Source organism: Podarcis liolepis (genome assembly GCF_965112155.1).
Source record: "Podarcis liolepis genome assembly, chromosome: 5".
NCBI lineage: Eukaryota > Metazoa > Chordata > Lepidosauria > Squamata > Lacertidae > Podarcis > Podarcis liolepis.
In genome coordinates, this window is record NC_139556.1 from 85,213,252 (window position 1) to 85,229,879 (window position 16,628).

General features: G+C 42.7%; 1 protein-coding gene across 1 annotated transcript in view; it reads right to left on the reverse strand.

Moving 5' to 3' along the window:
- The window catches only part of SI (sucrase-isomaltase), a 144,880-nt gene that overhangs the window by 3,324 nt on the left and 124,928 nt on the right, over positions 1-16,628 (reverse strand). Inside the window, exons 75-93 of the mRNA XM_083503737.1 lie at positions 14,125-14,221; positions 13,893-14,005; positions 13,499-13,624; positions 12,487-12,615; positions 11,009-11,119; positions 10,753-10,815; positions 10,133-10,249; positions 8,932-9,016; positions 7,539-7,677; positions 7,057-7,190; positions 6,594-6,628; positions 6,380-6,496; positions 5,079-5,227; positions 3,717-3,801; positions 3,563-3,619; positions 2,202-2,326; positions 1,494-1,582; positions 864-913; positions 167-331 (exon numbers count right to left, since the gene is read on the reverse strand). Coding sequence (XP_083359863.1) covers positions 167-331; positions 864-913; positions 1,494-1,582; positions 2,202-2,326; positions 3,563-3,619; positions 3,717-3,801; positions 5,079-5,227; positions 6,380-6,496; positions 6,594-6,628; positions 7,057-7,190; positions 7,539-7,677; positions 8,932-9,016; positions 10,133-10,249; positions 10,753-10,815; positions 11,009-11,119; positions 12,487-12,615; positions 13,499-13,624; positions 13,893-14,005; positions 14,125-14,221 — 1,986 coding nt within the window. The remainder of the gene's footprint in view (positions 1-166; positions 332-863; positions 914-1,493; positions 1,583-2,201; positions 2,327-3,562; positions 3,620-3,716; positions 3,802-5,078; positions 5,228-6,379; positions 6,497-6,593; positions 6,629-7,056; positions 7,191-7,538; positions 7,678-8,931; positions 9,017-10,132; positions 10,250-10,752; positions 10,816-11,008; positions 11,120-12,486; positions 12,616-13,498; positions 13,625-13,892; positions 14,006-14,124; positions 14,222-16,628) is intronic.

Consider the following 16,628-nt stretch of genomic DNA (forward strand, 5'->3'; position numbering starts at 1 on the left):
ATTATGAGCCTGTATGCATATTTTGTTCTCATACCGGGTGAAAAGAAAATCTTAGAATATAAAGTGGAAAGGAATACTGTGTTGATTTTAGAGGACTGGAAGTATAAGTAACATGAATAGGGGGGGGAAATGTTTTCACTAATAATTCCAATATTTTTAGACTTACCTGGTTTGCTGAATCATATTCTAGGGTAGCTGGTTCTGTTTGCCCATCATAAGTAACAGTAACACTTGTAACTGAGGATGTGACTCCCCAGATGTGCAGATAACCCATTCTCAAGACAAGGGCATCAGGTAGATTGTTGTGGACCACAGTGACATTCAATGTATTCTGAAAAATTGAGAAAAAGAGGCTGTATTTTTAATAAATGGGCCATAAATGCTATAGACAGATTCCATCAGCACTCTCCAACTTCTAACTCAACCACCTGCACATGTGCAAGTAGCCTGAAGTTCACACATTTATCTTCAGCTTGCAAAGGCTGCACGTCGGGTGATGACATTTATGCATGAAACCTATCAAGCACTACAGACAAATCTTTCACATCATCTCTGAGCAATGACTGAGGTCCAAAGAGCTGTTTTTGGCATGCCCAAATAAAATGTGTGACATGAGTCTCTGTTAAATCTCCTCTGGTTGTATATTGTCAGCCTGGGAATCTCTGAATCCAGGCCAACATTCTACAATGGAGAGATGCATTGTGGAGATACGTTTTATGTGCATGTTTGAATTATATAGAAATTGTTTTGTAAGGAAAGGTATGCAGGAGGAATGAAAAACTTGAGAGCAAAAATGTATTTGTTGTTACAAGGAATATGCATCTTTTCTTAAATTATTTGGAGGGATAGGTTAATAAGCCTACCTGCGTTACTTGAAATGTTGAAAAGTAGTAATTGGCAGTTTCATATGCATCTGCAAAATAAATATATGTATAAATATATATTACTATAGTTTCTCAGAATAGTAAACTAAGTTCGAGAGTTTGCACATTGATGGGCAAAGCAGGTTGATGGGTGAACAAGAGACAGAGTGGGCAGTAGCATATTGGAACGGGTTCATAACCCAATTTGACACAAATTTCATTGGATAATTTGGGCTAGTCACTTTCTTTCACTAAATTTTTGTCCTGTGAGAATAAAATGAGATAGCAGCACCCCATAATCTAATGAAGAAGGATGGGGTACCAAGTTCATACATAATAAATTACAGTGGCACCTCTGGTTGTGAACTTAATCTGTTCCGGAGGTCTGTTCATAACCAGAAACCGCTCGTAACATGAGGTGCGCTTTCACTAATAGCGCCTCCCGCTGCTGCCGTGCCACTGGAGTGCGATTTCTCTTTGCATCCCGGGGCAAAGTTTCCAACAAGGGGCATCTACTTCCGGGTTAGCAGAGTGCGTAACCCGAAGAATTCATAAGGGGGACAGTTCACAACATGAGGTACCACTGTAGTCACCAAATCCGGGGCCTTTCCTGTCTGACAAGGCACTTACCAATTGTAATTCCATCATCCCAGTAAAGTTCTCCTCGAGAATTGCCATTATCATCCAAAGCAACAGTGAGCCCCAGAGGGTTCTTCCGGCTAGAAAAAGTACAAGAAAAGAAGTAGAAAACATTCCTTAGGAAATGCCTATTGCTTTGATTTGATTTGTAGATGCAAAGGGCAAGGGCCACAGCTCAGTGGTAGAACATCTGCCTTGCATTCAAAAGGTCCCTGGTTCAATCCCCAGTCACTCCAGGTAGGAAACGTCTGCCTGAAGCCAGGGACAGCCACTACCAGACAGTGTAGACAGCACTGGACTGGATGGACCAATGGTCTGACTTGATATAAGACAGCTTCCTATGTTCCTGTGTTGTTCCTAGGCATCCTGCATGGAGAAGAAGGTTGGACTGATTGACTTCCAAGGTCCTTTCCCAACTCAGTAATTCTATGAGAATTCTGAAGACTGTCCAAGAAACCTCTTTGGCGAGTGTTGGGCTCCTGTGTGCCCATGAACCTCCCTACCTAACATAAGGAACTTCCCATTTACTGTGAGAGCGAGAAAGATCTGCAGGCACACACTGAAGGTCCATTTCTGACAAGTCAGCTGGTTGGCCAGTTTCTGAATGGCTGATCACCTGAGATCAACCATTCAGCTACTGCTAAAGCGGAGTCAAGTCTTCATAAAATTCAAGTTCATTCCATGAGAAATTGTACTCACCTGGCATTGGTAGTAATATCAGGCTCTTGCCAGGGGATGATGTAGCCACCCCGGATATGAAGATTTATATGCTCCAAAGGTGCATCCAAGTTCTGGAATTGTCTTCGCACTCCGATATATTTCCCCTACAACCATAAAAGCAGAACTTTGAAACGGTGCTGTCAAACCTCTCCTGTCAGAATTTCTCCTTCTCCGTGAATTTTACAAGGAGAAAAATTCTGTCCTCTGTTTAAGGTGGAAAATATTCCCCATGGGCATCTGGTAGGCCACTGTGAGAACACAATGCTAGATTAGATGAAACATTCACCAAATCTAGCAGGCTCTTCTTATGTCTTCCTGTCCTTCACTGGGCTTCCATTCAAAACCAAACCCTCTATTCCCCACTTTGTAAAGGATGGGCACCAGTTGAGCATTAAAGATATGGTTCAGAAGAGGAACGTGCAATTATATTCCTCAAGATATTGAACTTTGACTGTGTCACCTATGCAGTGCTTTTTTCTGGGGGGGGGGGGGGGGAGGTGCAGGGGGATGCATACCCCTAAACATTTTGTGAATCTATTATGAAGAAACTATTTTTTAAAAAAGTAAATATAGCATGGTGAATCATCAGTTCCATTGCTACCTCTGATGGAGACCTCATTTCCTTTTCCAGTGTTTCCTGAGTCTCAGACGGAGGCGAGCGTTTAATGTGTGAAGCAGTGTGAAATGTGGATGTGTGGTGTTTTACTGATGAAAGTTTGGCTTCACTGAGGGACAGTATTTCAATATGAGTAGGAAGATGTTAGTGCGCACAACCTCATGTCAATGTGGAAGTGACGGTGGGCTGTCAGCTGTGTAACATGAGGTAATGTTCTTTGCACTTTTGTCCATTTACTGTATCTATTTCCCCTGATTTGAACTATAAAATGGTGATTTTCTCGAGTCAAAATGAGAGTACCCCTAAACATTTTTTTTAAAAAAAGCACTGCACCTATGTATCCTTGAAATGATCCTTGAAATTAGTCTACTAGTTGAGTTCAACATAGTGCTAAGGAGATTGTTCCATCAGCACAACCATTTTTATCTGCCGACAGGACAATCTTGCCTCTCCCTTCTGGCAGTTCTCCCAAGCACCCACCCTACCCCAGAGCAGACTTGGAGGAGGTGCAGGGGCTGCCTTGGGGGGAAGAGAGGGGGGAAATCCCTCTTGAGCAACTGCAAATACTTGAGCGAACTTCTGCTAGTGGAACAGGTTAGTTGATATCTGGCCCAGTGCCTGGAAGGAGCTAACCTGATTGGATAGGACATTTTAAACTTGCATCTAACTTGCAAGTATCACCTGATTTGAGGTTACTCTTGACAAGATTTATTAAGCTGCTTACCGTGTGATAATCATACCACCGTGCATCTGGTATATAAGCATGTACTGTCACAGCACCCTAGAATTTAAAGAGATGAGTGTAAAATGAAGACAAAGCAGAAAATAGCATGCACAAACGTTCCATTTATAAGTGACAGTATTATTTAATGGCTTACTTGGTCAAGTACTGGGCTGATGAGAAATGCTGGGCCCCATAAAAATTGTTTGTAGATGTCCCATGTTGTTTTGTCACCCACAAACCTGAAGAAACATGGTAAACCATGGTTATTTCATCTTATCAGACTTGCAGTCTCAGTACATTATAAATCAATTCCAATTCTAAAACATTGCCCAATTTTGTTGTTATTTTTTTTAAAAAAATGGACTTCTCGATGTAACGAGACATCCAACTGGGATGCAGAGTAGCTATTTCAGCTGATTTTCAAAAATAAAGAGTCAAGTCTTGGTACCAGTCCTCAGTCAGGTTTAGTTCCCAAACCTATTCATTTCACTGAAGCTTGGCAAGCTCACTAGATGGATGACACAAGTTATTGTACATGACTTCTAAAAACTCCAACAGCCTAATTCTAGGGGCGGGGGCGGGGAGGTCTGCTCAGGGATATGGGAGAGAAAGTGAGTTTCTTAATTTCACTTTTTTAAAAAAGTAGCAATTTGCATCCATCTACAAGGTGAATGTTAAAAACCGCAGCTCACTTTTCTCCCAAAGATAGGAAGAAGCCTTGCTGTGTTGCCAGATGTTATCATCAAGCTGTTTAGTTCCAGCATTGAAAGACTTTTTAAAGCACCTGAGCGAACTTCTTTTTGTTCTACCCAGCAAATCCTTCTGCCAACAAAACAGAGAACTCTTGGTGGTTGACTGAGTATTTGGTTGTGATAGTGAAATAGTTTGGGCTGGCTGTAGGTTCAAGGGGGAAGCAAGGTAGTAGCTTTATATCCCTTTTGCCTCCACAGATTTTGGAGGAACCTGCCAATACTGGAAGAGTCTCATAAAGTGCAAATTAGGTGTGATCACTGTTAAATGTGAATTGAATCGTAATTTCTCCCTCATCCTTAACTGATGCTTATGGGGATGTTTGGGGATATGGAAGAGGGGAATGTGTAGGTTTAAAGCAGGGGTCAGCAAACCTTTTCAGCGGGGGGCCAGTCCACTGTCCCTCAGACTTTGTGGGGGGCCAGACTATATTTTGAGGGGGGAAACACATGAACGAATTCCTATGCCTCACAAATAACCCAGAGATGCATTTTAAATAAAAGGACACATTCTACTCATGTAAAAACACACTTATCCACGGGCCAGATTTAGACGGCGATTGGGCCTGATCCGACCCCTGGGCTTTAGTTTGCCTACCCATGGTTTAAACTTTAAAGGTTTGTAGCAATGAGTCCAAAGCAATAATTTTGCTAAAACATAACCTGATATATTTTCTGACTTGGTGGGGAAGATGTATTGGTTTGTTGAGCCCATGACAAATTTTCACAACAGTATCCCCCACAGCGTGTTGTCACTTAACACTTACTCATGCAGCAAAGGACGGGCAACAGTGTCGCCGTTAACATGGGCATTATGCATCAATGTGTAGAGATAGGGTAGCAATCTGTAGCGTATGCTGAGCACATCCCTTGATATATTTACAAATCTTTCATCAAAGGAGACAGGATCTTGCCTCTGTAAAAGAGATAAGAAATTCATTCAGGCTGCAGAATATCTTGCCCTGTTCTCCCCCCCTCCCCCGGAAGAAAATCCCAGTAAGCATCAATCAAAAGGCTTTCAAATTTCCATAGAAAACTCCCATCATTACATATAAGAGAATACAGGGCAGGCAACATATGTTGAGTCAAACAGACTAGCACAAAAAACTGGCTGAATTTTGTAGATTTAGGCTGAGTCTTGCTGCAGCCTGGGGATGGGGCAGGAAAGTTAAAAGCTATTTTGGATGCTAATCTCTACCTGGGTGAAACCTCTAGTAAAGAAATCCTTCTTTGGAACAAAATACAAGGTAAATGAAATATTAAATGGAACATCCTTTGGGAATTAATTAATATAGATGATACTTCTATCTTTCAGCCTTTGAAACAACTCCACTTTCTGAAACCTGTTCTGAGTAAGCCTTCAAAGCAATGCACCCATCACTGACCCAGGGTCATTATTCCCTCCAAACTACCCATAGGTTGTGTTTGTGTAAACCACTAGGGAAATCTGTGTTTCTAGACACATGTGTGTGCTCCCCTGACTGCTGGCAGTGAGTGGGGACGGATTTGTTGTGCCTCCTGTGGCACATCAGATACGTACAGATGCATGTTATATCAGTGCTGGGAGCAGCGGCAGAGCCAAGGAAGTTACACAGGTCTACAACACTGTCACACCAAAACTTTTCACATTTTGCAATGGCCTACAACCCTCCCACTTTGGGCATAACTCAGAGCAGAGCTTTTAGTGTGGCTGCCGCATTCTGTGGAGCAGCATTCCTGATAAGACATGGCAGGCACTAGATAGCTGCATATTTTATTTTATTTTTGAATCAGTTAGGGATACACACAGAACCACAGCCAATATATAATGTTGGAGAGTGAGTAGCAAGGAGGCAGTCTGGTTTTTATTGCAGGGTTGAGAAAATTCAGGGCTGAGAATTCATGACTACACAGCATCCAGAACAGCTCACTGCTCTATTTTCATCAGGGAGGAATGAAAATCGGAGTAGGAAATCGGAAGAGGGGTGAGTGTCTAAACCAGCAACTAACCATACAGTTTTAGATTACCAACAGTATTACAGTCGCTTTACTACTGCATGCAACACACTGCCAAAACAGGTAGACGCACCCTAGTTCCCATCACATTATGATTTCTTGAGAAGGTGTAGAAGGCTCCAAGTTCCATCCATCGGGCACACATTTCATAGGTTGTGTCATTGAAGAAGCCACAGATGTCAGCACCAGTCTGGAAGCATGGAAAGGGGAATGAGGTTAGAATGATCTCTGCCACATTAGATTATTCAAAAGTGTTTCAAAGACTTTGATCCAGGAGCAGAACTTACATAGGAGATTCCAAAGAGGCTGAACTCCATGATACCTGTCGAAAGGAAGCACAATAGGATTTTCTTGAGCAACCTGTCTCTTTAAAAGAAGTGACCAATGCTCTCAGGATCCTTTTTGAATGCTAATATAATGTCTCCGGTTTCTGCTGCAAGTACAACGGTTTGTGGGGCCAGATGGAAATCATGGAAATAGTGAATAGTTTAAATCATCCCCATTGGCTCAGGAACTTGGAGGAAAGGGGTGACAGTGTAGATAGCTTGCACTGGACACACTGGTGGGACACCAAAACACACCCAATTATGGTTGAGTCCAGACACAGGTGAGGACATTGCCGGTAACATGATACAGGGGGCAGATACTGGGAGCCACCACTCCAATTAAGATTCCATCCCCTTACTAAAAAAAAAAGCAGACCAGACACTTTTGTGGCAAACATTGGATAACGTTGAAGATTCTCCTTACCAATCACAGATTTTGTAAGCTGATCCCATCTTGCATAGTTATCACCAAGCCAATGTCCTACCCATCGTCCACTGGAGGGATAAGTTGAACGGGTAATAATGATCCCACGTTCCTTTGTGGCGTTGCGCATACCACTAATAGGAAGATAAAAAGGCACGCGTGAATATAGTGTTTCATGCTGAATTATTATGCTACTTAAAGATTCCACTCGGTTTTGATTTCAAAGCGGTGGCTGCAACTTTCCCTGCTCCTCCCCACAATAACCTATAGCAATCTAAAGGGTGAGTTGTGGCATCAATGGACAACATCAATTTCACATGGACTACCATTTTGCCACCGCAAGAGTGCAATGGATAATGTTGGTGAAAAAATGCTAGCAAAAAATTGCAGAACGTGAGGTGTGGCACACCTTTACTGTCACAATATCATATTGTGTAAAGAAAGCAGGATTTCCAGAATATGAAACAGGGGAAACATCTTACTAGTAAGTTGGTTCTGCTTGAGACCATCCGTACAGGTTATGTACATCATAATGCCTCACAGGTGTTCCGTCAGAGAGACGTTGTTCAGTATCCATGCACAGCGTCACAAGATCCAGTCCTCGTTCTCTCAAAACCAAGGCTAATGAGGAGACAGGGTAAGACCACACAATGAGGTGGGTCATTTTCAAAGGGAATAGGACATGTTAATTTTCTCTTAGAACAAAGGATATATAGAGTCCAGGCTGCTGCAGCAAAAATGTCTAGGGCAGGGGTCTGCAACCCGCAGCTCCGGAGCCGCATGTGGCTCTTTTACACCTTTGCCGCGGCTCCGGGGCGGATACTAGCGAGGGGAGGAGGCACATTGTGCGCCCCGACACTCCCCACTGTTGTGGGCGCTGTACTGGCTGTGACGTCGCATGGGGGCGGTGTGTGCGTTAGTCACGCACCGTCCCGACGTCACCTTCCTGCCCGCCCGCCCGCTACATTGTAAGTGGCATGTACACTGGTCACTGCATTGAAAGGGGGCATGTATGCTGGTCACTGTTTTGAAGGGGAGTGAAGAACACACACACACAAAAAGGTAACTTGTTAATTTAACGTTTATTTCTATGAGGAGGAGTAATTCTAAGGGGTCAAACAAAGAAATAATAAAAAAGTGAGAAAAAAGTTATTTTTATAATGACGAGTTTTGCAGCTCCCAGTTTTTTTCCCCTTTGGAAACGGGTCCAAGTGGCTCTTTTTGTCTTAAAGGTTGCAGACCCCTGGTCTAGGGCAACATTTCCACATATATTATTGCCTTCCCTCTTATGTCCAGGGCTGGATAGTCATTTGCAACAGACAGCACCATTAATTCAGCTTGACTCTTGCATCCATATTGGTTTTCCAGTTTAAATGGACTCTTATATAAGAGATAGGCTCACTTCTATTGGCAGACAAGAGACATGCAGACTCCACAAACTATGAGAAACTAGAGGATCTCATCTGTATGTCAAGGCAATCAGTAAGGGAGTCTGCAGTTGTGTGGAAGAAATATTATATAAAATTTATTTAGATGTTTAATGGGACTTATTATAAAGGTTCAGAATAGATAACCTTACAAGGAGGAATTTATTTTTGAAATGAAATATTAGAACAAATGTAAAGTTTCTGGTGCTGTTTGAAGGGAAGTACACAGAGGTGACAAATCAACAAATATGTTACGTGAAACTAGATGTAAAGCAGCCGAGCAATTTTTTGGTGTTTGAATAACACGATTCTAAGTTAGCAAGATATAGTCTCAAATCCTGTAGTGAGTATTAAATGAATGAATGGAAAGCCATGGGACAAGGTTATTATTCCTAATTTAAGTCTCACTGATCCAAGGGAACCTATGTGTTTTAAGAACTACTCTTACCTGGCATATAGGGAGGTTTGTTTAAGTCTTGATCCCTGCAGCCACCAACAGCTCCATCAATGAAGTTGGATGGTTCATTCATGTCCTAAAATATAGTTTGAAATTCCAAAATATAAAAAATAGCACATTTTGTAAATGCTGGTGAGCATCTCCAAGCTTCAGCTCACAGCAGAAATTCACAAATGCTCACCTCAAACACCTCCCTCCTAGTTTGCATTCTCTAAACCATACACCCCCAGTTAGCTTCACTTTTCTGTCCAGTGGAAGAATATTAGTTGCACGTTGGTGGACATTAAGAAACAAGCCTGATTCTTTCCTTCTCCCTCTTCCTTGCTGTGCAGTAGTGTGCTAAGAAACCTTGTGATTTTTTTCTTCTTCCCAATGGCTACTCATACTACTCTGGGATGTGCCAGGTCAATTGAAAAGGAGAGGGGAAGAGCTACACCCTCCTGGGTTGGAAGGAGGGTATATTTCTGATGGGCGGGACAATCACTTTCCAAGCTTTATGCATGCTAGGGGAAAAGTCCTACATCTTCTGGCACCCTTAACAAACTACAGATCCCAGGATTCTCCATGAGTGTGAAAGTCATATAAGAATGTGTCAGGGAACTGCCATCAGAGGCACGGCAGAAGGAGAGGGTCTCTGATTCTGCAGGAGAAGGTCCCAGCGCTAGAGGGAGACTGAGCTGGGAAGAAGGGGAAGAGAATGAGTGTAACACCAGGGATCCAGGAGAGCAACAGGACAGGGAGGTGCAGGGGCTCCAGGACTCTTTGCTGGAAGTTAGCGAGGAGAGCCCAAGCACCCCGCTGCCCACGCCCACCCTGCGCAGGAGACTCCCGTGCAGTGAGAGGCGGAGACAATTGGGCGTCAAACAACTCTTATGTTGGCAATGCTTTAAGAAACGCCCACAGACAGATTCTACGAGTGACTAAGGGCAGCCATGCTGAGATGGGCTGTGCAGTCCGGAGGGTTTAACCAGGCAATCTAATGCTCAAACGGAGCAGGATTACGCACGAGTAACTCCCAACCATTATAGAATGCTTTCAATATATGGTGAGGCTGTGCTACTTAGGAGCAATGCTAACCCCATCTGGGAATGGCAGGACCGAATGGAGCAGCAGACTCAGCCATTTCTGAATGGGGATATCGAGACCTTGGACTGAGAGGCAGCAGGGAAAACTCTCAGTATGTGATACTTACAGTCCACAGCCCATCGTATTTGAGTACATTGGCATGATAGTCCACTAGCTCTCTTTGCCACCACTGCGATGTGGAACTGCGCAAGAAATCTGGGAAAGCGACATAAGCCCGGTACAGCTGACAAAAACACAGAGCAAGGAAGAAAATTAAAATATTTCCATACCACCCCTTTCACAAAGATTCCAAGGGGCTTTGCAAAACAAAGCAGAATACAAATATAAAAAATAAAGCAATTGACAGTGTGTTCAAATATTACGTGAGAAAGCTGGGAGAAAACTGCTTTGAAAACTGGTGCCAAACAGGCAACTCTAGGCAGTGAAATTCACACTGGACCCCCACCCCCACAGCAAACACTTCACCTAAGATGACTGGGAGGAAGCCTGGCAAATTAAGTAACTCCAGTTAGTGCACTGCACTTCTCTGCTTTGACAAACTATATACTTTAAACTCTAAAGAATAAATTCAATCAAAGAAGCCTGTTGTGGGCATGTGCCATTATTGTCGTGGGCCACAGGAGGTTTTGAAAAAGAAATGATCAGGACTGAGATTTTCTGTAACCACTGAGAGTTAATTGAGGAAACTGGGTTTGGGGTTTTGGGGGGGTTGTTTTTTTTAAGTACCTCCAGTTGAACTTCCAAACTTGCATTTTCATCGACTGTTACATTGGGATAATCCGGCCACACCTTGTGGGAAAGGAAGAAATGTAGAGTTAGATGCGCCGAATTCTTGTATGCATTTGGAAACAATCTATGCTTTTATTTAACGAAGAGTGACTCCATTTAGGCTGGGTAGGAGGGTGCATAGGGGCAAACTATGCTTTTCATCAAATTGAATTTGGGTTGCGGCAAGTAAGGCAATGACATTTTGCAACAATACCTTCGCCCATGCAATGTCTGAACTGTTGATCCATTTGATAAAAACATCTTCCTGAACACCACTTGTGAAGGTGTTATATGGTTCAGTTTCATTGCCTGATATGGCAGGATCCTAAAGGAAAATCGAAAATACTTTTACTGTTACATTAAATGAGCAGTGCTAATGCTTTTCACTCATTCATTCATTCTGCTCTGTACATGACATGACTTCTTCCGTACCTCCCAACCTTCTTGGAGGATGCAGGTTTTCAGTCTGAGTTTCTGAAAGAATGCAGTGAGTGATGCTAATGGAACTCCTTGTGGTAGAGAATCACTAATAATAATAATAATAATAATAATAATAATAATAATAATAATAATTTGTACCCCGCCCATCTGGCTGGGTTTCCCCAGCCACTCTGGGCGGCTTCCATAGAAACCAAAAAACACTAAAATATCATACATTAAAGCCTGAACAGGGCTGCCTTAAGATGTCTTCTGAATGTCAGGTAGTTGTTTATCGTTTTGACATCTCGCCACTACCGAGAAGGCCCTCTGCCTGGTTCCCTGTAGCTTTGTTCTTGCAATGAGGGAACCGCCAGAAGGCCCTCGGCACAAAAACAAGATTATCTGTGGATAGCAGCATGACCTCTGATGGAAGGGAAACCCAGAGCAAGTTCTCATCCAGTTATTTCAAGGGATTATATAGAAGGAGTTCCTTATTCAGCTTTTGCATAGTTTATATATTTCACTCTGATGAGTTTTGAGGGGCATCGCCTCTCTGTTTATCAGATCCTGGGGAACAATGTGTAGGTGAAAGCTATTGCCTTGATGACTCCTGAAGCTATCTGGCCATCCATGGTTGGAAATGAGATACTGGTGCAAATGGACCCTGGGTCTGATCCAGAACCATGGTTATTATATTGCCAGGACTGGTAACGCAAACTATCCAACAGAGCACAATGAAAACTGCATAATATCCAAAGTGCATAATGATAGCTCAAGAAAGAAAGAACTAAGCAGGATGGCAATGAGCCTTGAACATTCTGATTTGATTAGATAAAGCAAACAAAAGCTGGTTAGGACTAGATAGACGCACTGGCAGAGCACTGGATTGGCTCCACCTGTGTACCATGTAGGCTCAAACCTCCTGGCCCCACGGCCCCCCCACAACCACAAATGGGGGGGCATTCAACTCTACCAAACCCCATGGGCTGCTACTGATCAGGGGAGATTGTGCAGAAGTTGGATTGGTGTCTTTGAGGCAATGATGGGCTTCATGAGAACCAATAAACTGAAACTGAATCATGTTGAGACAGAAGTGCTGTGAAGAGACAGTTCCCAGGGTTGAGTAATTGAGCAGACTGCCTGTTCTAGTGGGGTTGCACTTCCCCTAAAGGAACAGGTACATAGCTTGGGTGTACATTGAGGTACTGGACCAATAATGCATGCTACCAGCATTCCACAATGGTATCTCAAGAATGATTAACAATTACTCACCAGGATGATGATGTACCTTGAACCCTCTGATTTTATTCGATCAACAAAAGCTGGAAGGTCAGAGAAGTTTTTGCCAAGTGTGAAGTCTAGCTTCCGTTCCATGTAATCAATATCTGTATATTGGACATCCTGTGTTAAAATAAAACAGCAAAGACATGTGTGAAAAATAAACTGAAGACCTGGAGATGATTAATTTAAAATAATCTCAACATGTTCAAGATGCAAAACGCAGAAAGCATGGACTTTCAATATCAAATATGCCTCAATACAGTTAAGAATGTTCAAGTTCAGATCCATATATCCAGAAGCATACTTGATTCTGTGAACCGCCCTGAGACCTTTAGGTATAGGGCAGTAAATTAATTAATTAATTAATTAATTAAATACCCAAGATTATTTCAGTGTGCATCTACAGCATGCATAGTGTGAATGGGACAAACAGGTGTGTCATAGATACATCAGTACCGTAGATCATATTTTTGATAAGATTATCATATATTTAAGGGTTGGACCAAACAATTTAGCCCCCACTTTTTGTTGTTGTTTTATTAACTATTAAAATTCAAAACTACAAGGCAAATATCAAACCCATCAGGTTCAATTTCAAGCATGTCTAAATGACATTAGGAAAGTTGAAGGGCCACTTCACAAACTGAGCCATAGCTAAGACACAGACACCTAAAAATGTAAACCTTAAATTTTCTGAGACTGTTTTATTGCTTTTTTAAAAGATTTTTAAAACGGTTTTCACTTTGAGATATCACTGGGATAGAGAAGGGCAAAACTGTTTCTTTGCTGACCTTAACCATACAAATTAGGTCTGTGTCTCTTTCCTCCACTCTTTCTTCTTCCCTTGGTTTTGTCTGCATAGAACTTTGAGTAATGTTTTATACAGAACTCAGTTGGGATTGATATAGTCCTGATTTTCTGAATCATTTTGAAATCTTCTTCCAACAAAATAATTATCGATTGGAATCTGAAGAGCACCGGATCACAGCTGCAAGGCACTTACGTAGGGTATTCTAGCTGCCCTCATTGCATCGTACACTTCGGCAACCTCAGACGTGTTTTTGTACCCATAGCGGCAAAGCTGGAATCCCAAGGCCCAATAGGGTGGCATGACAGGCCGTCCAATTAGCTGCAATTGAAGAGGAAATCATAGATTTAAAACAAAAGTGAAATAGGAAAAGGGGGTACAGAATAAAAGTAACATTTGGTGGACTCCATCCCATTCTGGTAGCGCACAAGTAGCCTCATGAAACAATTAGGAACTCTTGCTGGATGAAGTCCTTCTCATCAAAAGATGTGTGTTTATACTGAGCTGACATGTGGAGAAGCCTCCTACTAGAAACTAATATCCTTTTCTGGATCGTGACACTTAAGATACTAGAGCAGGTGTATCTTACTGCAGTGTATTCCTGAACCACTTCTTCTGGCGTCGGCCCCAAAACCATGTAAAAGTCTAGAATTCCTCCAATCGTGCGATATGTCAGAGCAGGTGTTGGCTGGAAGGTGACATCTGAAAAATCCAGAAGGAGGAGTTGAGAATTAATAATAAATTGCTACAAATGTATCAGCGACAAAGGCAATTGTGGTTTTTTAAAAATGCATACATATATATAAATGTCGTTATTTTACCCATGGCATTGCTGTTCAGCAAAAGAACTCCGTGAGCACTGCCATCATTTTCCAGGCCCATGTAGAAAGGGTGGAAACCATAGGAGTTTAGCTTGTACTGTAAGAGACACACACACACACAAAAAAAAAAGCAAACAGAAGAATTTCATTTCTGCTGGAACAAAATCCATATATTGGTGGAAGTGCCTCAGCCCTTCTTAATAATAACCCTGAATAACTACAGATAAGTGATTGACGAAAACACCTTTGCAATTACAGCACATTTCCAGGCCTAGGCTGAACACTCCCCCACCCCTCTCCAATAGAATACCAGCAAAAGACACAACACAGTTGAGTGGGATCAAATCAGGCCAATTTATTGAAGTGGTTTGGCATAGGCATTAGGTAAGCATTTATTTCTGGGCTGCCTACTGGGAATGACATCAGAGTTAACCCGGCAGCACGGATCCCTGCAGGGATCGCTGTCTCTCTCGGAGCGCTGAGGCCCAGGTCCCCCATCTGGGCATATGGACAAATCCCTTTAATGGGATACCCTATTTCCGGAGGGGAAAGCGAGAGTACAACCCCCCCTCCAACCAAGACTAAGGTTACCCAGTGCCTAAACTGCCAAAGTTGTGACGATTGCTACGATGTAGGCAAAACCCCAAGGCCATAGCCAATTCACCTGATAGGCAAATTTCTACCTGGCCCCACTAATAACGGCAATCACCACAGCCATAGCAAGGCCAATTTATTAATTTTTAAATGCAAAATTAAAGGAGTGGGTGAAGGGGTTGATCAGAGGAAGAAGAGCTGGCATGGGCTGTTTAAATTCCGCCAGGTGGACCAGAGAGAAGCCTGACTTAAAGATAAGTCAGTACTTAAAGATGAGTGCTTTTGGAACCTGTACTCTGTTTCCTTGAGACCATCAAGAAAACCAGTCCTTTCTTTTCATTTCTTATTAAAGGTGCTCTCAGGGTTTATGTTTAAACACAGTGACGATGATTGAGAGCAGTAGGCTATTTGCTGACTAGACTGAAAGAGAAGCCAACAATGGAAAGAGAGGTGCTAAGGGAATGACAAACATAATTTATTGTCAGCACGAGAATGCATCTTTTTAAATGAACAACTTTATGCAAATTTGTGTACATTTAATGCAGGGCCATTCATACTCAAAATATTGAAATGACTTGCTATTTTTGTCCCATATATCTCATTAGTGGCAGTAGCTGCTGTTGTTATTCTTCTTAAAGTTTCTATACTGCCCTTCCTCCAAGAACCACAAGACAGTTTATAATACAAGAACACAAAAATAATGAACAAAAACTATACCCATCCCTGCTTAAAATGCCATAGATTGTTTAGTTAGTAAAAGGCTGGGAGAAGAGCAATGTTTTCAGCTGGTGCATAAAGATGAGCCTCTCTGGGGACAACATTCCACAAACGGGAAGCCACCACAGAAAAGGCCCATTCTCATGTTTCCACCTTCCAGACCTCTTGTGGGGGAGGCACACGAAGAAGGGCCTTGGATGATCGCAGGTTCATATGGAGAGAGGTGGTCCTTGCAGTATTGCAGTTCTGAACTGCTGAAGGCTCTATTGGTCAAAACCAGCACTTTGAATTGGGCCCGTAAACAAACTGGCAGCCAGTGCAGTTGGGCTACGACTGTATGTTTTGCCCCAATGAGCAACCTGGCTGCTGAATTCTGCACCAGCTGAATATTCCAAATCTCTTGAGGCAGCCCTGTGTATAGGGTGATGCAGTAATCTAACCTAAAGGTTACCAGAGCATAGGTGACATACTGTATTTTTTCGCTCCATAAGACACACTTTTTTCTTCCTAAAAAGTAAGGGGAGATGTCTGTGCGTCTTATGGAGCAAATGTGTGGTCCCTGGAGCCGAATTGCCCAGGGTCAAAAAGCAGATCATGCTTCTTTTTTGAAAGAGGGAAGTGGGTGTTGAAACAAAGCCACTGATTGTTTGCCGATCAGGGAGAGAGATAAGGGACATAGAGATAAAGGAGGCTGCCTGGGAGGAGGGAGGTAAAGACAGCAAACTTGCAAAGGGGGGAAACAGGAAGACTAAAGCAATAAGGAGAGAAATTAGAAGAAAAGGAGGAGCAAAAAACTGCTCCAGCTAAGGAAAAGACACTAAGGCAAACAATAGGGAAGGGAGTGTTGAAAGGAAACAGCTGATCGGTGGGATCGGAAGAGAGATAAGGGATGCTAGGGAGGCTGCCTGGGAGTGGGGAGTTAAAAGCCCATGGATCCTCAGGATTTTTACATTGGGTCACCCCAAATTTACCCCAAATTCACCATCAGATCACATAGCATGTCCATGGCTACAGCCCGCACCCAGAAAATCACACACCCACTGTTGCGTGGGGCACAAAAATGTGTTACAAAGCACAGATCCACATGGATCCTCAGGATTTTTGCAATGGGTCACCCCAAATTCACCATCAGATCACATGTCTGTGGCCACAGCATGAACCACAAAAATCATATGTCCACTGTTTCGTTCAGA